This window comes from Ammospiza caudacuta, chromosome 2 (assembly GCF_027887145.1).
Source record: "Ammospiza caudacuta isolate bAmmCau1 chromosome 2, bAmmCau1.pri, whole genome shotgun sequence".
In the NCBI taxonomy this organism is placed as follows: Eukaryota; Metazoa; Chordata; class Aves; order Passeriformes; family Passerellidae; genus Ammospiza; species Ammospiza caudacuta.
Window position 1 is genome coordinate 54,511,140 of NC_080594.1, and position 27,930 is coordinate 54,539,069.

Genomic DNA, 27,930 nt, shown 5'->3' on the forward strand with positions numbered 1-27,930 from the left:
GAAAAGGATAACAGCACTATTCATGGGGTTGGGGACAGGCAGTTGTCTTGTAAATGCAAGCCAGAAAAAATATTCAGTATTCCCTGAATATCAAGGTCTTGGTTCTGTATTTGTTCTGGTTACAAAAGGACTCGACATTAACTAAAATGTTTTAAAATTATAGGATCATAGAATATGTGAGCATTTACCAGCACATTTTCAGCTGTAAAATAGCAGCTGCTTTTGATAATTACATTTGGAGTGTCCATTCCTCATAATGTGAAAAATTCATGTGAGTTTGTTATTGTATTCTACTTCTCATTCTCCTTCTCTATTGCCTCCATAAATCTACTTGAACTGAGAGGGAAAGCCAGCAATATTTATTTGTGTGGAATTTACAGACAAGCAATCAGAATTTGCCAAGACCGAACAACATGAAAGTGAATGTGTAAATTAGAACTGGACTGCATTGAAAAAAAATTAATAATTCATTTCAGTGCTCCTTTGAGAGAACATAAGTATCATTTAAGGGATCACTCTAAAGGGTAGAAGAAGAAGATCTGGGTTTTTTTCATTATTGCTGCCAAATACAATTCACACTCCTATTTCAACACAGAATTCTTTCAAAAATTAGAATTAAATTAACCCTGATAATTATTTGGAAAAAAAACCCTGAAAAATGGAAATTAATTTTCTGAAAATATCAGCAGATATATGTGGGAGTATATATAACACTGATATGTACTAATATTGTTAATATTAGTATTTGTAATTTTGAAAATGAAATTCACAAACAAGTATGATTCCTTTCCCTCTGTTAAATCCCTTCTGAATGCAATAGAAAATGCTATTTTTATGGTACTTGAAGTGAATTTTGTATTCTTGTGTAAAAAATGTCTGCATGAGTGAAGGTATTTACACATTGTGTAAAGAGATACAGCTTGTATGGTACATATAGATAGCTGCTGTATGGACAAATACACACATATACACATATGCCCACACAAATGTGTTTGTTTTGTATAAAAGTCATCTGTGATTTTGAATTTATTCACCATTAAATGATGTTAATAAAACCTGAGATGCTCACAAGTTCCCAAGAAACAGTCTGTGCCTTGGAGGCTGAAGTTCACTCTGAATTAGTCAACAAACAAGAAATCACCTGTACTGATATAATTACAGCATGAAGTGTGCTGGGGCTACAATCCAAAGTCCTTCAGCTGCTTGACTGGACTTTGCATTGTTTCTTTTTCAGCAAATGTTTGTTTGTGGTATTCCATTATATACCTGTCAGTCTAGGGCATTAGGAGTGCTGGACATCAGTGACCTGTTAGGAAATCTCTCTCTGACATCTGTTTTTAAATTTATGTTGTGAAGTGGAGGAAAGTACAGGTTGGAATGACAAAATATGTACATTAAAAGGATTCCTCTGTATCCTGAAGTATTTATGGTGCTTCTCACTGTTTTATGTCTGAAGGAAATAACAAAATTTACCAAGATAGTAATGGTTTTGGTGGGTTTTCATGTTAATTCTCTGTAGCCAATGAAAAATTCATAAAGATCACAAGAAAAATATTAAGGGTCAGTAGTTCAGGCTACAGTATATATATAGGTACATAATGCACTGTGCATTTCAAAATCTGACAGTTTAGTTTTCTATGAATGCTTTAGTCTCAATTTTACAAGGTCAAATAAAATAATACCTGTCTGAAAAATAAGGACTATTCTCTAACAGTATTGTTTCTACCAGTAACAATCTTTTGTCAAAGTTTTTAAGAACATATCTTAGATATAATTTTGTTTGAATGAACTCTTAGAGTAGCAGAAGTATTTCAGTATATGTGCTGTATTCTATTACCTATAGAATTAGTCAAGATTTTTTCTGAAATAAGACTTGTCCTAAAGAATGTGTTTAAATTGCAAAGTTTTAATTTCTAACCCATGAAGCCTGAAAGCCCATGAAAAAATGCAATAAAATTAAGGATAAAATAAATATTCAGTGAATGTATGCAAATTGGAAAGATTTCTATATTAGTCTTACTGTGTCTGACAAGGTTAATTTCTGGCATTTTTTTGTTTTCATCTACTAATGCTGTTAAATACTACTTTTTTATTATTATATTTAATACATAAATTTTATTTCTCAGTTTTCTTTTCTTTCCCCCCATTTAAGATTCCAGAAGCTTATTTTATTAGAGACCCTCATACTTTCCTCCTTACAAAGGACTTTATTAAGGTATATATCTTCTTTTTAGTGCAAAAAACCCCAAAAGCTCTCTCAAGACCTGAACTGCATGTCCTCACAGGTTAACATTTTCACATATAACGCCAGTTACTGGAGATGAGAATGGTTAGTTGGTTAACTGAAGCATGCTTGAAAGGAGAAGCAAAGCTTGTCTACAAAATACTAACACTTGGATGAGTCTGCAGCCTGGGAGGAGAGCACCGGGTGAATTTTCTGGACTTTTTTCATGGCTGACTTGGGATATGCCTGCATTGTCACACAGTGTGTTGACCTCTCTCCTTGATGCATATTGCTCCTGACAGTCCCTCTCCTCTGCCCGCAGGCCATGGAGGCGCAGATACAGAACTTTGGACAGACGCCATCGCAGTTGCTCATTGAGCCCCATCCACCTCGGAGCTCTGCCATGCACCTGGTGAGACATGACTGCTGGCTGGGAATGCATTCCCTTTGAACCTTAGGGTCCCTTGTAGGTCATAAAGTACTCATTAAAGCAACACTTTTGATGCCCCCCATTGCCCATGCAGCCGTCCTGGCTTTGGGTAGCAACAAATCACAGGGATCTAGCAGAGCAAGGTGGAGGTGTGACTGGCTTTAGCTTCAGACAGTCCTGGATTTTCCTTACTAACATGATATAAGAAGGCCCCATCTTAAAAAATATAAACCTGATAAATACATATTTGCATTCTTGTTTCTGCAAGTGGTGGGAATGTCTGCAGGCTTTCCTTAGAGTGAGTATGTTGTGTTGTTTTAAAGGATGCATTGTTAGGGGCTGATTTATGAACAATGTCTGCTTGACAAAAATGAAGTATTGGAGTTCAAATTGTGCTGGAATCCTCCCGCCCATTCCCCCGGGAGAATGAAATGTATATTTTGAGTTTCAATTCAAACTCCAAAATTCATTTCCATCACAATCTTCTCTATCCTTCTTACAAAGAATCATATGAAATAGCCAGACTGAGCAAGACAGATTTCTGTGCCCTGAGTGCCTTTGATGAAAATCCTTAGAGCTAGGTTTTTTTTAAGCTTTGCAAATCAACAGAAATACATGCAGTAGTTTCAATTATTTTATCTATCTATTAGGAAATCTCTTTATGTAGCTGTACACTGTGAAAGTGGAAATTGATCTGGAAGTGGTTGTTGTATTACTTTAAGTGTGTACAAGTCAAACTTAGATAATATTTATTCTACATTCTTAAGATACAGATAATATATTTTTAATAATTCAAGGTGATAAGCATAAAGGAATATTTGACCTTTTAGAAATAGTTCATTTTGTTATAACAGTGGCTGGGAAAAAACTCCTTAAAACCAGTACTCAATAGCTATCCTTGCCCACGTACAAACAATTGTGTCATTTGCAGAATCATGGAACAGGCTTAGGTTATTATAACCTTATTAGGTTACAGACTCTTTAATAAGCATATGCTTTACTTAGAATTAAATTGTCTGTTTTTGTAAATGCAGTATTTTATATGAGGAATTCATTAAGAAAAATATCTCTGTGTTTTTGATTCACTATTAAAATTTATTTTTCAACTGTTGTAGTTTAGAGAATTAATATTTATTATGTGTTAATTGATTAACTCATTAAGACATATCTCTATGAATATTAACTACTGAATAATTTTACATTTTACTGTATGCTAATTAATGCTAATGGTCATTTTATACCCTATAATGATAACCCTTACCATACCTATTCTCTATTTATCCTCGTGTAATGTTCCAATAATAGCTTGTGATCTTGCTCTCCTCCATCACTAGAGTAGATGCGCAGGTAGTGTTGTTTTCCCTGTATGTGCACATGCTTGCCTGCTCTTTTTTAACCTTGTTTTCCCTCAGACCTCCTCACTAATTGTGTTATCCCTTCTGTTTTCTTCTGCTCTCTTCTCCTTTCTACTCAACAGTGTTTCCTTCCACAGAGCCCCCTCATGTTTAAAGATCAGATGCAGCAGGATGTCATCATGGTGCTGAAGTTCCCATCCAATTCCCCTGTCACACACGTGGCAGCCAACACACTGCCCCACCTGACCATCCCTGCCGTGGTGACAGTCACTTGCAGCAGGCTGTTTGCAGTCAATCGGTGGCACAACACAGTAGGTGGGTGCTTGCAGACACGCTTCATTCAAATTTGGAGACCTTAACAAGGCCGCTTTAATTTTGAGTGCAATTTAGCTCACTCGCCTGCCTGTGCACCAAAATTTACCATTTCTTCTGGTTTGTGTCAAATAATCACAGCTTCTGTTTTCTCTGCTGTCATTCCTAGAAACAGTCTCCTTAACAGCAGCACATCACCGTGGCAGCCAATCGATTTGTGGTGACTTCAGGATCAGTTTTTGATACAATTCTTTTCAGGAGACTGCTGTTGCTCTCGACACTGCAAATATTAATAGGTCCCAGGTTTCAGGAATACATACTGACATGCTAGAGAGTGTATATGCCTATCTGCTGCTTGAGAGAGATTTCAGGATCTTGTCATAAGCTTTCCCCTGGGTCGCTGTTGGATTATCTGGGACCCTGAGCAAGTCTAAGCAGCTGGACACTGAACTGTTCTGAGGAGAAGTTCCCTCATTCCCTCACAAAAGCCCATCCAACAGGGTCATCCCAAAATTCCCTTCCAGCCCCTCTGCTCACCTCTCCATATTGTCATTAGGACTGTCCACGTCACCTGGACATGCAGGTGCTAAGGCTGTTCCAAGCATTGCTAAATAGGTGGTGGGGCCATGAGGTGCATGAGGGAACATGCAGGTTTTCATTTCATCAGGTAGTTTCCTGCAGCGATAGCCCTTGTGCTGCAGTGTCTGGAAACATTTATAATACTCCATCAAGCGCAACTATATTACGTGGAAAAAATGTTTTTCCCCATTTTTTTAAAACAAAAGGTAAAAATCTAGAGGAGGGGAAAAACCCAGCATTTTTTAAAAGTATTTGGTAACAATGTCCTCAATGGAAGATTCCAGTGTTATGAATTATTTGGAGGTGCAGAAACTGTCCTGTGTTGTTTTAATACACCTTTGACTAACATTGATTGGCTAATTCCTAATTATTTTCCTTTGATTTTTCAGGGATTCTGTCCAAATACTCTATACCCATCACCACTCATGTCTCCTCTATTAGAGGAATCTTATTTGGTTCTGGAGTAGCCCTTTCTCAATCAGATTTTTGAGTCAAGAGAACCCAAAATTCCTACCTGTCCTTCATTGTGAAGGAATTAATCTCATTAATATCTCAGTATGCTGGAGTTCAAATGCTTCCTTAAAAACTGTCATTTGAAGTCCTTTAGTTTAGTTTAGCTGAAGCTTTGTTGGTCTTCATGATGCATGACAGTAAGGTTTTAAGTTTTCCTCTATGCTCTTGTCAAACATGTCATGTTGCAAAAATTCAGAATTCAAGGCATGAACTAACGCTAAATTCAGTTTCACACCATTTTTAAACCTCTGATCTAAATTTAAAAAAAAGGAATATTTTCTAAATATATTATAATAGAAAGACAGGAAAATAAAACTGTTTAGAGAATCAAACCTGATTGTAATGATTTTCTTAACTTTTACATCCTGCTTGACAATGTTGCTTATTTTGCAGGAGGCTAATGCAGGACAGGGTATCCATTTCCTACTATTGCCATAATATTATTTTAATAAAGCATTACTCTAATATAAAGGATAAGTTTATCTACAGAAATGTATGCACAGACCACTTGTTGTAAAATGTATGTAGAGCTTTGGAATTAACAAACAGCAGGAGGCATTTACAGAGACATCTCATTATAGAAGTGGATGAATCTAAGTTAATACCAGTAAAGACCTGTCCTGAACTGCTTGGGCTTTGAAAGAAGAGACAGAAAGAAGGGAGGAAGTTCTCAGAGCTGTGTCTTTCTGAAAATGGCAGAGCTGGCTTTTCTTTTACCTCTTCCAGTTGTTTATTGCAGTAGTAGAAAATGGACTTTATTCTTCAGAAATCTCTGCATCGTATTATAGAGGGTATTCTTGTGCAAGGTAGTAGTTTGTGACAAAAAAGGTGTTTTCAGTAATGACTATTTGATTTGTATACCAGAGAAGGTGCTCAGAAGAGCCAAAGCAATGCTATCTGTGCATGACAAGATAACACTAAATTTGCAGCCTCTGATGCACATTTGAACATCTTAAGGACTGCTTAGAATAGAATGCACAGGAATAATTGTGGCACATTTACTGCACCTTACACTTTTACATCTAAAACTTTTAGATAAATCCATGAAAAGGTCCAAGTTTCTGTCATGTACAGGCTTCCATATGCAAGAAACTCATAAAAATGTTTAATCTAATCAACTTTATTTTCTGTGCTAAGATCTCTGCTCAAAAGTAAAAATAAAAATCTCTTATACTATTTTAAATGAGTTATTTAATGAATGTGTGTGACTGCAAAAGTTGTGAAGTTGATGCTTCTACATTTATAGTTACTTTTACATAAACAAAGAATTAACAAATGCATATTTGTGAAGCACAGAGAAAGAAATCTTAAGACATTAATAAAGCAAATAGTAAAAAGCTACTTTCTAAAAATATATAATAATCCAATAATGAACTTTTAAACCTAGAAAAGTCATGTAAAAAGGTTTCCATGTGCTTTATTCCTCCTTTCATGTGTAGGTCTTCGGGGAGCCCCAGGATACTCTTTGGATCAAGCCCATCATCTTCCAATTGAAATGGATCCATTGATTGGTATGTCAAGATGAAAATGTAGCAATATATTTGAAATTGGCATTTTCACGAATTATTGATTAATCTATATTTGTATATTATGCTTCATTTAACAGAGAAAATAGGAAAGTATTTGTTCTTGTCAGTCCTGAAGGATTAAAAAGCATTAGCTGTTGATGTTGAATGAATTACATGAATGCTATTTGTCATTAACATCACCAGCAACTGGTATTTAAGAAACAACCAATTAAGTCAGTTAATTGTCGACCCATATCTATAATTCTGTTCTCTTATCAGGTCACATTAGTAAAATAAAACTTGAGGGTCCTATGGAGATAGCATATATTTTTTTACAGCCAGCACTATGTTTATCAGTGCAGATGAAGATCCATTTATTTTCATTCACTTTATGATTTGGATTTAGTCAATACTAATTTAATAATGAGAAGACTGGCTTTTAAATTGATAGTATTTTTTAAAATCCAGATTTTTTTTAAAAAAAGTGAATTATTTGAGAAATAGAATCTGCTAAAATTGTTAGATTGCAGGACTTCCTAATGATCATAAATTTTCATTATGTAACTTATTTGATTTGTAGCGGGGAGAGAGTTCCGAAATTTGAAACAGAAATTGAGGATAGGAAAGGTTCTTAAGGACAAGTTTGTAGCATTGTTGAGAAAAAAATTACATTTTTAAACATAGTCAGACATAAAGTTTTATTTTTTTCTGTGTCAATATTCATGTTCAAAAGATTTACATAGAATTACCTCAGGAAAGTTAGCTTACTTACTTATTCTGTGAGCTTCATTTGATCTCATATAATGACAGTGGTTTTCTCTTTAGTTTTTCTCTCACAAGCTAAGGCACAACTATTGTGCCCATCTGTTCTGGAAATTTGAGTAATTTGCTATTCATTATCTTTCAGCTAATGGACATAGAGGGTCTGGTAATTTAAATATGTGTTCTTAGAATGTATGCAAACATGATATTAACTTTCATGAGCAATTTTAAAATAGAATGGAGTGGGGATTTTTTTGGCTGAATCCAAGGGTTTTTTGGCTGAATCTCTTATTCATACCATTGTGAGCACTTTAAGTAGAATAGCAAAAAATAGGGAAAAATCAGATTATTGTCAGATTAGGTTGTGTTCTTATGTTAGGAGAAACATATTTCTCAGTGTGATTGTTACCTCCCTAACTTTGGGTAACTGAAATTAGTTGTCAAAATTCTCCCCATAACTATTGTAGAAAGACAAACTCTCCTCTGGAGTTGTCTAGCACTTAGACAACTACTACAGTGTGAAAAGACTTGTCAAGTAAAAAAATGTCTTCTTCTCCAGTGAGACTGAATTGAGTAGATAAAATTAACATAGATTATATACTCAGCTTTCAGAAAGTTAATACTGAGATGGAACACGTTTATGGTGTTGCCATATCTTGTCTGCTGTGTCACAGGGAGGACAGAGCACATTAGCTGTGGGTTCCCAGTCATTAGTATCCTTCTAACCAGCTCCATTTGGCAGTCGGGTGGCATTCTGCATGAACTATTCCTTTTCCCTCAGTCTGGGGGAGTTTCTAAGTGTCATTACCTCTTTTTAAAGTACTGTCCTTGGCCTAGGTCCCTGCTAGAGGACCAGATGATAACACTTACTTTGCCTGCACTGGAAAATCACATTAGGTTTGAATAGAGTCATGGAATCATAAAATATGCTGAGTTGGAAGGGACCCATCAGGAGCATCAAGTCCAATGCCTGGCTCTGTGCAGGACCTCACACAAGAGTCACACCATTGTCCAAACTTTTCTTGAAGAGCATTGTCCAAACTTTTCTTGAACTCTCTCAGGCTGGTTCTGTGACCACTTCCCTGAGGAGCCAGTTCCAGGGCCCAGCCACCCTCTGGGTAAAAAACATTTTCCGGATATGCAATGCAAACATCTCATTACTGAGCTTCTCATCTTTTCCTTGAGTTCTGTCCCTGATCACAAGAGTAGAGACCAGTACCTGCTCCTCCACTTCCCCTTGTGAGGATGATGAAGACCACAATAAGGTCTCCCCTCATTCATTTGTTGAATCTTTATGTCTTTAATCTGGTTAATCATCTGAAGGTGTGGGGTTGTCAAGGCCACACAATACAAGCGGTTGTTTGTGAAAGAGATAGCAACCAGTAAGAACTGGCTCTCTGCAGTATTGTTAGTATTGATTTCATATTGCCACTTTCCCCTGGTTCAGATTGTTTTGAGAGACTACTTCAGCAGAGCGCTAAAATTATTACCACATATTATGCAGTGCATCAGGCAACTTATAAGAAATTGTCATCTCCTGTAAAATCTTATCTCTAATTCAAAGGGGAACTAGCAATCTCACAATAATTCTGTATTTCTGACACCCATATAGACAGCTCTAAATGTTCATATTCAAAATGCTTACTCAACAACAAATTCACAGTTCATTGAAAGTTAAATGTATTCATTTTCTCCTGTAAATGGATGACAGGAAGGTGTTGGAATGGCTTACATGTAAAATGTGTTTTGCATTTCGTTACAGCCAATAACTCTGGTGTGAACAAACGTCAGATCACAGACCTTGTGGATCAGAGCATCCAGATCAACGCGCATTGCTTCGTGGTCACGGCAGATAATCGCTACATTCTTATCTGCGGTTTCTGGGACAAGAGCTTTCGAGTATATTCCACAGAAACAGGTGACCTCAAATACAGCTCTCTGGTTCTTCCTAGGTCACAAAGTGGACAAAGACTATTGTCTTAATAGTACCATATCTAATACTTGTGCTTACATGTCAATAAATGGTAAAGGGCAGCTTGTAAAACCCTTCATTACTGTTTCAGCATAACTTTAAGATTTTTTAAAATGGAAGATAGGGGATGTAAAAGGAAATGGAATACAGTTTTATTAATAGCAACTTTGGAAAACCATATTTATCTTCAGGAAATTTATCATGTCAAAAGAATCAACCAAATTTTTGTTACAATATTTTTATGGATCTATTATTCTAGCTCTACTTATTTCATGTAGTAAAGAATTAGGTTGAATATCCTGCTGCAGGAACCAATATTCTGTTCCTTTGTCTGATTACTTTGCCTAATGTCACTAAGTATATTGCTAAAAACTAATTGTAATAATAGAAAGGAGGAGGTGATAAGCATAGTAAACCTTAGTTTGACATTAACATAGAACAAATACACATTTTTAACGTGATAATGTAGCACAATTATGGAAAAGTTCATGTACAGTCTTATGCATATCACTCATGAAATTCATAAATAGTGTTCTAGTGCCATTGCTTAAATATTGATGGAGCCATAACTCCACTTAATATTCAGTGACTACAGCACTGCCTTGATTTTTAGAGATAAGGGTTAGACTATGGATTGCCACAGAGGACAGCCTTCAACAAGACTGAAAAAAAAGGTGGAAAAAAAAGTTTAATCTTTGTGATTTTTTTAATCTTCTTGTAGCATTTAGTGAACTTTAATTATGGGACACAAAACAAAAGTTGCATTTGAACTGAATAATAATTATATAGTTAATGATTTCTAAATTCTGCTAGTACCTTAGAAAACTGAATTTGCATGAATTTGCATTCCCACCAGGAAAATTAACTCAGATTGTGTTTGGCCACTGGGATGTCGTGACTTGCCTGGCCAGGTCGGAGTCCTACATCGGGGGCGATTGCTACATCGTGTCTGGGTCTCGCGACGCTACATTGCTGCTTTGGTACTGGAGCGGCCGGCATCATATCATAGGTGACAATCCAAACAGCAGTAAGTGTCCTTTAAATAACACCTCTCCCAGAGGTCTTCTGTCACTCCTCTTTGTTTTAACATTCCTTCATTCAGCTTCAGAAACTATTACCAAATATATCAGTAACTTTGCTTATAGGTTGAAAGTTCGTATAAGAAGAGCACCACATGCTACACAATGCATTGATTGCTTGCCAAAAAAATGTTTAAACACTCTCTACATGTTAAGAGATAATAGGATGGGAGTATAGTTCCTAAGTTTGTAATTGCCTTTATCACTTATAGCATCATGTCATCACAAACCAGAACAAGATGGTTGTGGCCTTTAAGTGACAGGACATATATCACTATATTTTGACTTCCCTTTCCCTGGAAATATTTTTTGGCATTTTAACTTACTCCTTTTGTGCTACAGCATGCTATATCAGCTGCTTGCCTTTTCAAAAAAGGAATGTCTCACATGCCATGGAATTAAATGAGACTCTCTTGAGAAAGGTCTTTCTATAGTTTGGGGGAGCAATCTGACTGAATAAAAATAGAAGAAGATAAAATGTCAGGAAAAGTTTACATTTCATTGGCATGGCACTAATTATCAGTGCTTTTCAGAGTCAGTGGAACACAATAATAATATTAATTTATGCCAAAGGACACAAATTGCACCACTAATTTAAAGATCCCATCACCCAAGCCAGAGATATGGCTGCAGCTAAAGATCAGCTTTTATCCATACCCTAGAACTGTTTTATACAACACTAAATCAACTTCACTTAAAGAAGCTTCGGATTTCTAATGATAATTTTAAACAGAAGGGTTTTCTCTTTGGATAAACATGTAAGAATCTGTCACTATCTGTTCTGATCTCTGATTCAAATACTGACTGTAGGCAGCACTATCAGTTACAGACATCTAAGTGAAAGTATTTCTTCAACTGAATGGCTGGTAGAAAAGGGTTTTATGTGGTTCAAAGTAAATATTTTGTTAATTTTGCAGCAAGAAACTTTTTATTTAATTTTGATTTTTTTTTTCTTTTGTCTGTAAGCAGGGTAAAAGGGTATGTGGTTCAAAGTAAATATTTTGTTAATTTTGCAGCAAGAAACTTTTTATTTAATTTTGATTTTTTTTCTTTTGTCTGTAAGCAGGGTAAAAGGGAGACATAAAAGCCTTGCTTTCTCATGAGATTTGAGTTGCTTTTATAACAGAGGAAATCATGGGGAAAGAAGAAATTGTGTTCCAATAACAAATTTCTGTAATTTTTGTCTATATTCCATGACTTTCTTAGTATGTAATTCTCCAATATGGATAAATTCAGTCTGACAAGGATTTTCATGTCATAGCAGTTTCTTTAAGTAGATGCCATTTTTCTTCTTTGAATGCCTGTGTGATTCATATAAAGTATTAGTAATTTCTATGATAAGAGGAAAACAAGAAGAGCTTTCTACTCTCATTAAAGAAAAAAATGTAAGACTTTCCCCTTACCTCCCCTTATTGTAAAGGGCTTGGACAGCCTTGCAATTAACATCTCCTTTCTGGCTGATACAAACTGCTTCAATTCTTTTCCAGTTAGAATTATTTTAGTTCTGGTATTAGTCTGTCATCACTTACATATCTGAATTCTCAAAACTGGTACTTTTTGAATCTCAGATTTAATATCTTAGCTGTATAACTTTGGAATTGTCTGCTTTGAAGGTCTTTAATTTTATGAAAGGAAGGATATGACCTGGCTGACAGAAATAAATGAAAACAAAAATAACTTGTATGACTTGCTCTCTGTCTCTGCCTCTGAGTGGATAAGGCCCTGTTTTGCTGAAGAAATGGCCTTATGATCAGATTAATAGGAGACTGTGCTGCAGATAGCCACGTCCAGTCAAATGAAATCTTACAGGCACAGGTAACAGAATTCAGGGAAATTAAGTACCCAAGACCACTGTGGTAGCTTTGAAATACATTGATAAGATTTTTTAATACTCATGTTGAAGACATGTTGAAGACTCATGCTGAGGAAGAGTGATGGCATTTCTATTATTTCTATCTCTATTCATTGCATTGATGCTACCATGGATATGCTAATTATATGCTAGTACTGTACTGTCACCAGAACTACATGTGTTGGAAACATATCATTATTAACAGCTACTTTGACTTTTCACGAGCATACATTAATGGGGATAGATCACAAAAACAAAGGGCCTTTAAAAAAATGGCCTTTAAAAACTTCTAAAATTACTAAATGTTTCTGCTGAAATAATGACTACTAGTTTCTGCTTGCTACCATGAGCAGACATGATGACTGTCATATGACTGGTTCCCTTTAAACTAATTTCCAAGAGTGCAGCATTCTCAACAATCCTTATGAAAATGTGTTTGAAGTTTTACATAGTAAAAGCCACCAAAGTAATAAAGAAATACTTCCTAATCTACTCTTCTATAGTAGATTAGTAGTATATAGTAAAGCTGTTAGAAGGTTTCCTTGTAGGAAAAATGAAAATTATATTATTAATGTAGATCAAATCCAATTAATTAATATCTTTAGAATTAATTTCCAGAAAGATGTAGATGATATTTTCAGAGGGAAAAAAGATATATTGGTCTTTTTAAAAGCTGTCATCTGGAGATACAGATAAGGTGATTTATACCAGAGGATACAAAAAGGTGAAGAACTCAAAGAAAAATGTCAGGTATAGCAATTACCAGGGTTAGATGTTTGACTTTATAATTATCGAATTAATTATCAATTTTAGCTTCAATACATCCTGTCACCAATGGATGTTTCGTTGTTTCAGAAAATCTAAAAGGGGAGAAAAATCTAGAGTCCTAAACAGTTAGTGTGGTTTGACATTTGTACAGCAAAATATAGATACCATTTCATTCAAAAACATAAAAATCACAATTTATTGTGAAATACTCTCAGGGTAAAGATTGTCAGATCAAATTTCTTACAGATTCTCTTAAAATTCCTATTACAGAATACATGAGGTAGATGTAATCTTTACTAAACAACAAGTATGTCAACAACCTAACCTGTCAGACTTCTGTAGAACCTTCTGCTGAATAATGCATGTTCAGTGGGTCACTTCAATTGGGTCTGTGGGAAATACAGAACCAGCTCTGGTTTAAAGAGGAGAATTGAGAAAAGATGCAAGTGATTGATCTTGCTCAGTAGTTGAAAACTTGCCTATGAGAGCATGGTAAACTTCATTTTATAATTGTAAAATAATTTTTCCAATCAATACACTTATCAAGTTATCTTTTTTATTCTACAGTAAGTGTCAAAAATTAGTTTCTGGTTTAATTTGTACCTGGCACAATTTCTTGCCACCTCTCACAATCTCTCTGAGAAGAGTGAAGTTTTACCACGTTTTAAATGCAATGCTTTCCATACAGTTGCTTTCTGAAAACGCTTGAAGGAAATCTCCAGGGTTAGAGTGCTTGTTCAGGAAGTAGGAGACTACATCCTTGACCTGTGGAGACTGGGGGAATTAAAGCCCTCATTCCCATGTTCACAGGCATGTGCTGACTATCAGCTATAAGCTGTCGTAGGATGGGGCCCTGAGAACCTCTAGGTCTGGTAGAAAGCAAAATTCTTTTCTATGCTCAAATTAATGCATATTACATGTCATGATGATTGGATATAGAAATCTCAATCGAGATCAGGAGCGATGTGCTACATACCTTCAACAGCAGCACGTAGGGCAAATCTTGTCCCTCTGTATTTCCTGTAAATCTGTACTTCCTCTAGTTCAACATTGGCCTCATGGCCATGCCATTGCTAAACTCCAACAGTGGTGACGTTGGAGGTCCTGTTAAGACTAGGCTAGAGGCTGATGTTTGGGAATGCTCCTGGAAAGTAAGAGATGTGGCATGATTTTCTGTAGGCTGAAGGGCAGCTGAATGCAGAGTTTATGTACATTTGAACTTCCCTTTCTTTCTTTATTCCAGCTTACTTAAATACCACCTACTGGAAAAACACTGATCTGAATGAAGCTTAGTCCTCCTGCCAGGGTCAGATATCTACTTTCTGAGCCAAAATTGCCCATCTGAAATAGCTAAGCTGAATCTGTACCTTATTAAGTTGATGAGCAGATTGTATAAATCTGCTGCAGTTGCAAGAGCAGTGAAAGGTATCTGTTTTCTCTTAGTAAGACATGGCACATGCAAAGGACATTGTTTGCTTACTTTATTTGTTTGAAGTGATATGGGAAATGTAAATCTTTGCAGTTCTCAGAGATGGAATAGAAAAATTATTGTGATGGAGTTTGACAATTTGTGTTTTGATTTTTCTTCTCTTATGATATACAGGGATTTGTTTTAGCTGAGTGCTAATTTGTATACAAATTTCTTCTCACATGGCAACTGTATTAGTCATCACAAAAAAGGAGCAAAGAAAGTATATGATATGCCCTAGAGTTCAACATGTATCATTATAGCTGTTTTATTTTTATATTTTATGATTACTTTATTGAATGTCTCTTTCAAACAAGTGACTTTGAAAATGAGAACTATCTCAGAGTCTTTGAACAGCTATACCAAAGTGGATGATAGAATTGCAGAAAAGTGAGGGACAGATGCTTTCATCTGAAACAGACACAAATTCAGAAAGTAATTTGGAAGTGATAAAAATTAATTTGCACACTTTAATTGGAATCAGACTCCGGCATGAAAGAAAGGAAGGGTAGGCAGCTTGTGCTAAAGGCTGATTGAATTTTTTTGTCAGGTAAGTATGTTGGACCTGGCCGCTTATCCTCTTGAGCCTCTCCATGCAATATATTACATTCACCCTCTGACTGGTGTTCTTTAAAAGGATCAATGCTATTCCTGTTTTTTCCCTAGAGCCTGAAATTTCATTGATCTTGGGACTTGACATTTCTCATTACCTATTGTAGCTTCCAAGAGGATGGTCACAAGAGGTGTGGGAGTTAACCCCACTTTTTCTAACAGCAACCGTGCTGACCATTGAAAAATGCTCTATCAGCCATAAGATGGGTTTGTTTAGCCTTATAACATAATCAGCACAGGTGTTAAGAATTCATCCCATCCCAGTGAGTGTGTTCAGTATATATCTCAAAGGGAGGGCAAACTTTACCATAAAATATCTTTGTCAAGTCAATATACATTTTTCTGTGTCTGTCATGAAGTATATCTTTATGTGTTCCTTTTACATAACATAATTTTGAAACAATTTGAAGTTGCAAACATTAAGAGTTCTGCAGGTTTGTGTCTTGAAAAAGTAGTTATTCTGAGCTCAGAACTTTCACTTGTTGTTTTGTATCCCTTTTAGTATTTTATCGTATCCCTTTTATTATTTTATCATATCCCTTTCACTATCACATTTTAATATGCGCTAGCTTAGCCTTGAAATGGCAGCAGTTTAAAAATAGTCAGCAGTGGGCTCTGCACCAAGAGGACTGGGTGGCTGGCTGAAGGCCCTGCACTGGCACATGGACACATGAGCTATCTGCTTTGTCTGTTTAAGGAGTTATTATGGTACTTGTAAGTTTATAGAGTTTAGTATTAATTTTTGAGATAACAAAATTTTGAGTATCTTAGCACTGCCAGAGCAGAAGCTCTTTGAAAATTGGTTTATGATTTTTACTGGTACCATCTCTGCTCTGGTTGCCAAAGGCATCTCTCTTCTAAGGCTGCTATGTGAAGGGGAAAGAGCCAATAATTAACTGAGATAATGCAGTTATCTCTAGTATTTTATCAACACATGTCAGTGTCCGTGCTACACAGCATGCTCCATGGGAATTATACAGTGCAGGGTGGTTCTGCAACTTGCCCAAGATCCCAAAGCAATTTAGTGAAAGAGATAAGAGATGCTACAAATCCATAATCTCCTGTGCTCCACTGTATTTTACCTTCTGGATTAGTGCAAGGTACCTGCAAGCCCTCTCACCTGGGTGAACTGTTTGTAGCTATATATAATACTCCTCAGCAAATAAACCAGCTCTGCTTCCCAGAGCTGGGAATATTTTGAATATACTAATATTTTCCTGTCAGCAGTCTTTCTTTTACACTCATTGCTCCCTCATGTTGTGGCATTGTTATTGATTGTTTTCTGTTTTGACATATTCATATTTATTGGTTGTAGCATTATCTTTTAATTAAATTCTAAGATGTTTTTTTCTGACAGAAAATTTTGAGAAGGCTCATACATTTTTACTTCCGTGAAAGCCATTGTATTTTCTAAAATTTTGTTTTCTGATGACAACTCCTGAAAAGTCCTGGCAGTAAAGCAAATAGCAAAGTAAATTCTGTTTCAGCTAGTAATTCATGTATAGCCTTGTACTTGCTTTTGTCAAAGTGGGAGATGAAATGGAAGCTAAAATTTGCCATGTGCTCTCATGTTTCTTTATACAGAAGCCTCCTAGATGTGTCCCCATAGAAATTTGTAACAATTCCTGGAAAAAAACAATATGAGAGAAATAGTAACAGTCTTGTCTTTCTTTCCCTCTTCCTTTTTTCTTTGTTGTGCAGGAGCACCATCTGTTCCCAAAGAACCTTACAGTAATATTAAGCATTTTCAGCAAGAAGGAAATATGTGTGTCTAAAATACTATTTTAGACTTTCTAGATAAACTTACTTGTTTGGAAATACAGCCCTTTTTTTTTTTTTTCCTTCTGCCCTCTAGTAATTCAGTTCAAAGGTGCACCTTTGGGGAAATCACAGGGAGTTTACAGTGATGGTATCTCAGTTCTTAGGTAGGTTATTTTCACCTGCAATTCCCTTAGAGCAGCAGCCTTTGACCTCTGGCTGCATCTATCAGTGGTGATGTGACAGTGACAGAATATTTTGCTAGATTTTGAATGATTCCTGGAGTTCACAGCTTCTTTCCTTTGCAATAAAATGTAATATGACTGGGGTTAATGCCACAGCTTTTTCTGTAGAAAGTATCAGTGAATAATTCTTTCTTTGAGCCTGAAGGGAAAAAAAATCCCATTTTCAATTACTGCTGGACAGTTACTCCTAATATTATTATTCCATTATTAATTTGTATTTACTGAAAAACAGGACAAAATAAGACTCATAGATATATGTTTCAAGGAAGTTGTTTCTTATAAGCATTTTCCTTTATAAATCAAGAAGTCAATGAAATATGCTTTTTTGGTGTATTCTGGATTTTTACAGTTACTTGATATTATAGAACTTTCCTAGGAAACACTGAGGAAAATATCCTTTTGAAAATTGCATTATTTCTTTTCCTTCAAAAATTTTAGCCATTTAATAATTTCAGTCATCCAATTTTATGCAGTCTGATGATACCTCTATAATCATAGCTTGAGCCAAGATGGCAATTGAGCATAATCCTCTTTTTTCCAGGAGGACATACAGAAGAAAAAAAAAGTGGAGAATTTTGAACTTAATTAATTGCCCACCTTTTTTTTGGTTTATTTTTACATTATGCACTTGGAGAAAAGAAGCCCTTGAAAGGAGATGGAGTGCTCAAAGCAATGTTGATGGGGAAATTATAAAAATCAAAATGTCTTTGATGAGTTACACAAATAATCTTTCTGTTATTTCTGACATTCATCCTTCCCTAGCAGTAAATCTCAGTTTTCAGTTCACATCTTCAGTTTCCAGACTAAAAAGATTATTTTCTTGCAATATAGATTAAATTTTGGGAAACTAGGACTTATTGAGGTAGCTGTTTGCAGTAGAGATTAAGAATTTTTTAATGTGTCTGTACATTGGAATAACCTGTTAGATTGGCACACTCTGTACTATTGGGTCCAAAACTGAATTTTTTCCTAGCTGAAAGCTGATTTCCAAATTGATTTTCCAAACCCTGGTTTCCAAAATCCTTATACGTAGCTCATAGTACATACCTCTCTACGGGAAAAAAAATTTAAGATTTCTTATTGACCCACCTTCTGTGCCATCCATGCTGCCCATAGTCAGTTGCATATAAAACTGTTTTAAATCAAAACATTTTACTACTATGAAAACTATGGTGAAAAAAGTGAATGGAGCCTGTCTTAATATAGTTATCTTTACCAACTGTACCACTCATCCCAGCAAAACCAGATAAGACTTCCAGTCCAACACTGGTATTAAAGATTACTGGTATTAATGAGATTTTTGCTTCCAATTCTTGTGAGAAAAGTGTGGATTAACCATTTTGTTACTTTATACAGAATTAATGTTACAGTAATTTATCTGTACTTCCCTAGGTAATTTCTTTTAGTATGTGCACTACACTTGCAGAGCTCTGGTTCTTTTGAATATCCCAATTTCCTGTATTTCATTTGCATACAATGCAAATATAATGATGTGAACTCTGTGTTATCTAGCAAGTTGCTAATTCTTTTTTGCCAATTTACTTTCCTAGCCTGACAGAGCAATATCAAATACTAACCAATTAGGTTGTCAGCATCTGTTCTTATTAGAAAAAATAGAAATGTTGCTGTTTGTCATGTAAATACTCTATAAATGCCCACTTGTTTGAAACCAAAATAAAATATATTTTAGTCCTGAATATATATTTATAATATCTATAAATAAATAAATATATAATTATGTGTAACAATTACCATCTTTAGGCATATTTTAATTTGTAACCATTCCATGTGTGTCTGAATCAATATTACCTATGCAGCAGTAGTTTGTTTTTGGTACAGTGTTGGTCTTCTCTCCTTTTCCTACCCCCAGTTTCATGAAACAAATTAGGATGATTATTAGAGGAGCATCCTGCGTTCTTTAGGTTCATAGCTTAAGTCTGGAGACATATATGTTCAGTAGCAGGCCTTTACATTACAGCTGCTTTCAATAGCAGCACACTTTGTGTTCTTATAATTAATTTATTAATGCATTGGTAAGTTGCAGTTTTGAAGCTCTATGATATCTGAATATATTTTGCTCAGTATCCTAAGTAAGAGATATTTAATCACAATGCACTTTCTCATGCTTAATGATTTCAAGAAAATTACAGCAAAGTTGTTTTGTTGATAAAACATGTCTGATTTGGCATTCCCTTGTTTTCTTTTTCTTTTTTTTCTCACTTTCTATTTTTTTTGTAACAGGTGATTATCCAGCTCCTCGCGCTGTTCTAACTGGTCATGACCATGAAGTTGTCTGTGTGTCGGTCTGTGCAGAGCTGGGACTTGTCATCAGTGGTGCTAAAGGTCAGAAACACTTTTATGATTTAAGTCTTAACATTTTTAGACTCTTAGTGGTATTTCTCAGACTTCCCTCAATACACATACACTTTAATTATTCCTAATACCTGTTGTAATTTTGGGAGAATCTGTAGCACTTTTCTCTCAATATTGTTATTTACTATCTGCACTCACAAGTTTAGACACAAATTAAATTGATTGTTCCTTCCAACCATCAGTTTATGCAGCTATTCTGCCCAGATCTGGAAGTGTATTTTATAAAAATGTATACAATAATTCTAATGACATCTGGTGTACTTTGTGTGTGTACAAAAGTGTATTTTGTAAAAAATATACAATAATTCTAATGACAACCTGTTGATAGAGACATGTATTTCAGGGAGGGCCAGCTCAAATTCTCCACCTTGATCTTATTTGAGAGATAATTTGTGGGACTGGCCTCACTCTCCAGGGAAGCAGGATCAGTTTGCTTTGGAACTGGGTGCAGCATTCTGTCCAGTAGGGATTTTTGTGATGTTTTCTAACTAATGAGCAGTTGCAGGTTCTCCTTGTTATCTGTCTATGGAATCCAGAGCACCCAACAATTGCTAACATAAGTGTTTGAAATACTTTTCTTGCAGCAATATCCTGTATGACTGGTAATCAGTGCAAATAAAGCACCAGCCTCAATGAATGTTTGCTTCATCCTTCCTTACTGATTCTCCTTAATTTATTCCATTTCACTGCTTCTGCCATTTTCTCCTACTTCTCCTTAATTCCATGTCCACTTTTCTTCCCCCACTGCCCTCTATCATTCAGCTTCTTAACTTGTCAAACTGCATATCTTCTTCTCTTTTCCTGTCCTATTTGGCTCTCCCTCCTCTCCCCCTTTTCTCTTAGTTTCTTTTGTGTTTCATCAACTCATTTCCATTCTTATTTTCTTTCTTTGTATCACCCTCATTTTTTCTTTTTTCATCATTTGTCTTCCTATCTCATTTCCACTCTACTCTTACATCCACATCCAGTGACTTGTTATCTCTTTCTATAGTGATGCCTCTTTTAGTCATCCCCATGGATATCTTTGTACTCATTTTTGAGTTTGCTGCTTCTGAGGGTAAGAAGAATGTGATACTTGCTCTGCCAGGTTTTGCTCACAGCTGAGCTCCTGGATTATTGCTTTTTTATACTGTCTTGGAGCTCAACATTTATTTTTAAAGCTGAGTGTGAAACTTTTGAGTAAAGCCATTTTTAACAGGAAACCCTAATGGATCATTAACTCTTGTAATGGCACACTACATAACAGTCATAGGCAAAGTCAAGACATTTGTGAAAAGAACGTACAGTGATGCTGGAGCTAAATCTCTTTTCTTGATGCACTGCTATTTCTTACCCTTTAAGGCAGCTTCATACACTCTGGCTGCCATAATAGTTCATCCTTTCCAACTATCTTTTTGCAAAATGCCTCTTCTTAATAGAGATCGAATCTGTACTCAGTTATCTACTGATCCATTACCTATTTGCTGCTTTGGTAACTTTTACATTTTTACAGAGAACTAAAGATTTCAAAATCATATTCAGAATATGTTTATAATTGATCAAGAGAAATGGAGGCCCAGTCTGTCTCTTAAAGTAGTCTTCCCTTGTTCTTCCTTTTGAAACTTTAGAACGTATACAAGCGCAGAGATAAAATAATTTTTTAATTTCAGTTTTCCAAGATATGCCTTTTTTAAAGCTTTTTCTTCTGATCTGTTAGTTTCAGTCCCTTTTCAGCTTCTTAGATTGCATCTCATGGCACTATTACATTTTCCTGCCATCCAGTCTGAGCTCAGCCTGTGCTTCCTGGTGGGCAGCTGCTCCTGTGGGACTGGCTGTGGCACTGTGATGACCCATGTAGCACTTGAGAACCTACTGAAGCAGGAAAACAGCACATTTAGGACTCCTCTCTGGAAAATCTTGTGAATCAGGTTGATGCTTCCACCTTCTTACCCAACAAACCCAAAAAACAATCTGTATGTCCTTACAGTGGCATCCTAAATCAGATGTGCCTTTTTGTGGCCATGACCATTCAGCTATGAAGATATTTTCTTTTGTAAAATTTAACAAGGTAATTTTTCTAAAGGTGAAGGCATCACTTTTTGTAATATTCTGGCACTTCAGTATTTCCAAAGCTGAAACTCAACTATTTGAGAAATAAATTATTTCCATTGCAGTGAAATCCCATGGATGCAGCCAAACTTGGTATTCCTCTGCATAAGACGTTATGCAAACACAGATAAAAGCCAGCATCAGAGGGTTCACAGATACATGTGCTGATTCATTCTACCTGGGCAAACCCAGCTGCTGTGTGAATTTCAAAGAAGTTAGAAGGACTTAACATGAGATGACTGAGTCTGCCAATATGAATTTACTTTCAGGGTCATGAACCAGTTGTATAAGGAAGAGGTTACTGTGCAGTCCAGGATTATCCTGTGATTCATAAAAGAAAACATTTAGAATTTCCTGTGACTCGTTACATTTATCAGAGAAGTGACCCTTTTTCTTAGGAGGAATACACATCTCACTTTCAAAACAAACTTTTCTCATTGTTCTTGAAATGTAAATAAGCTTAGTTTTGCATCTTAAAATGTGCATTGTAGATTTCATAACTGTTTGTTTCTTTCATGAGTGTAATAAAAAGACATCAAAATCTCATATTAAAATTTCTCTGGAGCAAATGGATTTACAGTATGATCTAAAATCTCTTATAGTCCAAGTATCATTGTGACTCTGTTGGCTTTCACATGACTCCCATTGCTGAAACAAATCAGGACTGAAATCCATGCATAACAAATGTTTATTGGGAGAGAGGATCTACAGGAACTGCCATTGTCTATAGGAGAAATATGCAGTAATATGATTACATGCCCTATGGGAGTAGCTCCCACAAGTCACTGATAGGGCCACATCTGTTTAATGTGAATGGGCAGGCTAAAGAGAGTTCTTGGAGAAAATCACTAAGAGTGAAGCTTCTGAATGCTTGGGAAGAGGAAACAGTTTTTTAGAAGACAGATCAAGGAAAAATCCTACCACTCTATGTAAATAATATACTTCTGGGCATATTGTATTTATTTTCTTAACATGCTAGCTCTTGCATTTCCTTTTCTGTTCTATGTGTTAAATTCTTTAAGTTAACATTGCAGCTTCTTATATCTGTGCAGCACTAATGTGATATAAAAGTGTATTATGCATCATTTTTCTGCACAGACCATATAGTTTGTATAAACAGCAAATTTATGATATATTATGTTTTCATATACAGAAGGTCCTTGCCTAGTACACACAATTACTGGAGACTTGCTGAGAGCCCTGGAAGGAACAGAAAACTGCCTGTACCCTCGCTTAATTTCAGTGTCTAGTGAAGGTCACTGCATCATCTACTATGAACGAGGACGATTCAGCAATTTCAGCATTAATGGCAAACTCTTAGCTCAGATGGAGATCAATGATTCAACCAGGGTAAATCTGAATGCAAACAAACATTTGTTGTGTGTTGCCTTTCTTTATTAAAATAAATTGAATTTATTTGCTGTATGGTTTAGAGGAAATCATATATATAAAATTGCTGCCTGCTGGTTAAGCCATTCAAACACATATCCTTTCATCACCATGTCCAAGTATCAAAATGCACTTAAGCTTTTCTAGAATAAAAAAGAACAAAGAGTTTATGGGCCCACAATATTCCCAGAATTTTCATTTGGAATTAAATTTCCGTGGGAAATATGTCTTGGAAACAAAATGCTCAGAAAAGTCCTCATTCTTCATTTATTAGCCAAGACATGAATTCATGCCTTCAGGGCTCTGCTCTGTCACAAGCACTTGAACAGCATTAGGAATGCAGATCACTGCTCTGTTTAGATTGTAGTGATAGCACTGAGTATTGTAGAACAAATTCTGGTATGTAGAAATGTGCTGAACTCAAGTATTGGCAGATTTTGTGAAGGAGCTTTTTTGTTATCTATCATGTTTAATGCCACACAATTGTTTTTAAAATTTGATGATACAAATATGTTGGTTTATTTTTGGACTTGGAAGAAAGAGGAGAGGAAGCATTTTGCTTCAAATTTAAAGTGGGCAGAACATAAGGAAGGCTTTTAAGTCAATTCAGTGTTTAAAATATTGATAGATTTCTATAAGAGCTGACTGTGTGCTTGGGATTTTTTGTTTTCTTCTGAAGGCCATCCTCCTGAGCAGTGATGGGCAGAACCTGGTGACAGGAGGAGACAATGGTGTAGTGGAAGTGTGGCAGGCCTGTGACTTCAAGCAGCTCTATATTTACCCTGGCTGTGATGCTGGTATAAGAGCTATGGATCTGTCTCATGATCAGAGGTGAATTTGTCATTCATATTTGTATGTAAATACTAAAATTACAGAAAGAATACATCTCCATGAACTTTGAGTATATGGTATGGAGTCATTAACAGGATGTGTAAGAAACAATTATTCAGTTGTTTTCCTGTTCATTTATCTGATTCAACACTTACTCTGATATTTGAATCTCATCATGCAAGCACTTAACATAAAGGTGAGGTCTTATTTCATTGAGAATAGTAAGCCAGACAGCTAGAAAAATATGACTAAGACTGCATTAACTTAAAAACAAATGAATAGTCAGATTGGATCAGAGTGCAGTACTGCCTATTAAATGCCTTAAAACCAATTGCAAAATTGCACATTTCTGATTTTCAGCCAAGCTTAAGAACTTCAGACAGTGTTGCAAAAAATGCCTTGTTCTTTTAGCTTTTTTCTGTCTATGAAGAACCATAGCTTGATGAGGCAAAAGAGAATTAACATCAGCATCTTTGATATCTTTTTCAGAACTCTGATTACTGGCATGGCTTCTGGCAGCATCGTAGCTTTTAATATAGATTTTAACCGGTGGCATTATGAACATCAGAACAGATACTGAAGTGCAGTGAAGAACTGAAAGCCCAGGTAAAGCTGAGAGCACAAGTGCTGCAAAGAAAGGTGTAGTCTCTGGTGGAAAACCACGTCTGCATTGACCTCCGTTGTACATTCCATTACACCCAGCAATAGCTGTACATTGTAGTCAGCAACCATTTTACTTTGTGTGTTTTTTCACAACTGAACACCAGCTGCTGAAAAGCAAGCTTGTATCATGTAAATTATATGAATTAGGAAATGTTTTGGTAATTATTTCATATATCTTTGTTTATTGAGAAAAGGTAGTAGGATGCGCCACAAGAGACTTTTGAAAATTCTGGGGAACCTTGTGTCCAGTTATTTCAAGTTTAGGCTTTGAACCTTACATGCATCCCATCTCCAGCCTCTTTTCAAGCTGAGATTAAAAAAAATATGTTTGATACTTTGTACATCAGATGCACATCTTAACTTTAAAGGGATACTTTTGTAAAAGTAAAACCTTGTATAAAGAACAAAACTGTTTCTTAATTTTATTGTGGAGTTACAACTTGCATGTACTTTAAACCTGATGTCTTGAAGGAACAGGTGCATTCACACAAATCAGACTGGAGATCTGCCTAAGGGTACAGCTTGTGTTAAAGGGTTGAATTTGGGAGCAAACAGTAATTCTGACATTTTCACCAACACATTTTTCACTTTTTGAATCTAAAGTTTATCCCTCTTAAGTGGAGTTCTGCTCACAAAGCATTTGGATAAAAAGCCATCATTTGCCATATTTATACTTTATACAATAGAAATTAATTTCCTCCCTTTTAAATTTAAAGACTAGACAGAAAGGGAGCAAAGAGGGAAGTTCAATTTAATGCTTTGTAATGCTTAATTATTCCCAATACAGACAAAGTGCTATACTTCTGGATTATTAACATTTGGCATATAAATCATGGGCAAGAGAGCCCCCACTGATTTTTTTCCCCCTTATTCTTAATCTGAGGAGCTTGGTTGATTTGAAAGCCTTAGCTTCATTTCAGAGGTGACTGAGGTTGTTCTTTTCAGTTCTTCTGAAAATCTTACCTGAAGCCACTCAGACTAAGGCACTTCATCTTTTACAATACTGTAATGATAACTATCAGAATAATTTTCTGCACATTGTACTGATCAAATTACACACCCAGGGGTATATACACTTTAATTCATGTTTCTTCTTTGTATATTTGGTGACTGTATTGTCATAGATGTACATATTGTGTCGGTAGGGCTATGAGGCATGTAACAGGAATGTAATTTTCTCAGAATTTACACTCACTTGCAGTCATTTATTTAAAAAGATAATGGATTCTTTGTATTGGCACTTTGCACCAGGAACATATCATTATTTATTGATGTGATTACTTATTTGTTATCCACCTTGTATTAGTAAGTTTAGCCCTGAATTTCCTTCTTCATTGTTGTTTGTATTTATAAGGTCCGGAAATCATGGGGATCAACGTAATGATTAAGTTATTCATCACCTGTCTGTAAGCAATATCTTGAGTTTGTAGCTTAGAATTGGGAGACTATTGAACATCTGGAAGACAAGTTCATTTCATCTTGAGATCATGGTGAAATATTTTGGATATATAAATTCCTTAAGCTATTGTAACCATGTTTTATTGCAAAGATGTAAAATATGCCAGATGTGTGTGAGTTGGAAATCAAAAAGAAAAATAAAATATGCAAAGAATTCAGTGATTGTTTTTCATTCCAATGCAACTTTTTTGAAAGCATTCCCATTATCGTTATGAACAATTATTTTTCAGAAATTCTTACTTAGGTGCTAATTATATGCCAAAGGTATGCAATTCTGGGTGGTTGTTTTTCCTGGGGTCTCGGGAAAAAAACCTCACAGGTTACAGAGTGACCTCTGCAAGTCTCTTGATTGTCATGAGAGAAGCCACTAAAGTTACTTTGGTCAGCAGAAGTAAAAAAGAAGAACAAAAAATCTAAGCCTTTAAGGGATACTAAGGATCCTTGTGAGCAGGAAATAATTGTATGTAACAGATCTCACAGAGAGCAAAGATCTGATGAGAGAAATTTTGGATATCTCTCAGTAACTGATAACATGGAATAAATTTAATCTTATTTTGAGCATTGAAAGTTAGAGATCTAACTGCTTGCTCAGCATAACAAAACAGGGGGGATAAGTTTTTTTTGGAACTGCTGAGTACCCTACAAAGATTACAGCAAGTAAGTGGGGACATTTATATCTATATGTCGGATGTCTAATTTAAGGTAGCAATGGTATATGAAATATTTTCCTCCCAGAAGTAAAAACTCCCAGAAGTTTTCTAATTCTCAATAGCAGAATAACAACCAACATTTCAATTTGTTGCCCTAGTAATTTCCTTTAAATTTAGAAGTATTGTTCTTCAAATAATCATCAAAATGAACAAAAGCCAATATTTGAGAACCTTATTAGAATACAGTATTCTAATATAACAGATATTTTAGCAGATATCTCTTTATATCACTCAGCTTTTGAAAGTATAATGACCTCACTTGATTGTTTTGAAGCTGTAGGAGATATGGGAGAGGAGAGGATTGGTATGTTAATAGTGTCCTGTGAGACAGTTTATTGATATGTCACAACCTCTATTCCATCATTATACAAGTGTCAACCCTAATTTTGTATTTTATTCAACAAATTGTTTTAAAATGCACCATTGCAATTAAACAAAAAATGGATATTGCTATTTTTTAATTAATACTGTTGTTTTCATTAAGTCTCTCAGCATGGTGTTAAATACAATCTAGTCACAAATTGGAAGCTTTTGTGCCCATGCAAAACTTTACACGAGAAATTTGCTATGGGTTAGAAGAATAAAAATTTACTCTCACTGTATTGCATTCATAGGTAGGGGTACCCAAACAAGTCAGACTCATAAAAAAGACAATAATAATACTAGTTTAATGTTACTACTGCTAATAATAATAATAATAATTGTTCCAAGATATTTCAATTCCTTTGTTTTATTTGTTGATTTGTGCTAATTACATCAGCATACACCCATCTATTTCAGGGCCTCTGTATATAGTAAACAGACAATATACACAGATCTCCAGTAAATGTCACAAGTCTTTTCCAATGCTTCAGCTGCCCATTTCTGTCACACAGTAAATCTTGCCTTTTTTCTCTCTAGAAATGTGAGCTACTGATCCCAGGGAGTCTCTGAGAGCTGCTTGTGGAACATGAAGCAGCTTTGGCCAAACCAGTTCAATGC

General features: G+C 35.5%; 1 protein-coding gene across 5 annotated transcripts in view; it reads left to right on the forward strand.

Annotated features, from left to right (window-relative positions):
- NBEA (neurobeachin) overlaps positions 1–26,355 on the forward strand; it is a 453,368-nt gene extending 427,013 nt beyond the window's left edge. For 4 of the 5 annotated variants that reach the window (XM_058800580.1, XM_058800578.1, XM_058800581.1 and 1 more), the window contains 9 exons: positions 2,547–2,636; positions 4,132–4,324; positions 6,853–6,924; positions 9,446–9,601; positions 10,512–10,682; positions 19,679–19,780; positions 23,052–23,248; positions 23,967–24,118; positions 24,608–26,355. In XM_058800580.1, coding sequence (XP_058656563.1) covers positions 2,547–2,636; positions 4,132–4,324; positions 6,853–6,924; positions 9,446–9,601; positions 10,512–10,682; positions 19,679–19,780; positions 23,052–23,248; positions 23,967–24,118; positions 24,608–24,698 — 1,224 coding nt within the window. In that variant the 3' untranslated portion in view covers positions 24,699–26,355. The remainder of the gene's footprint in view (positions 1–2,546; positions 2,637–4,131; positions 4,325–6,852; positions 6,925–9,445; positions 9,602–10,511; positions 10,683–19,678; positions 19,781–23,051; positions 23,249–23,966; positions 24,119–24,607) is intronic. The other variant, XM_058800579.1, reaches the window with a different exon arrangement.
- Positions 26,356–27,930: the final 1,575 nt, after the last annotated feature.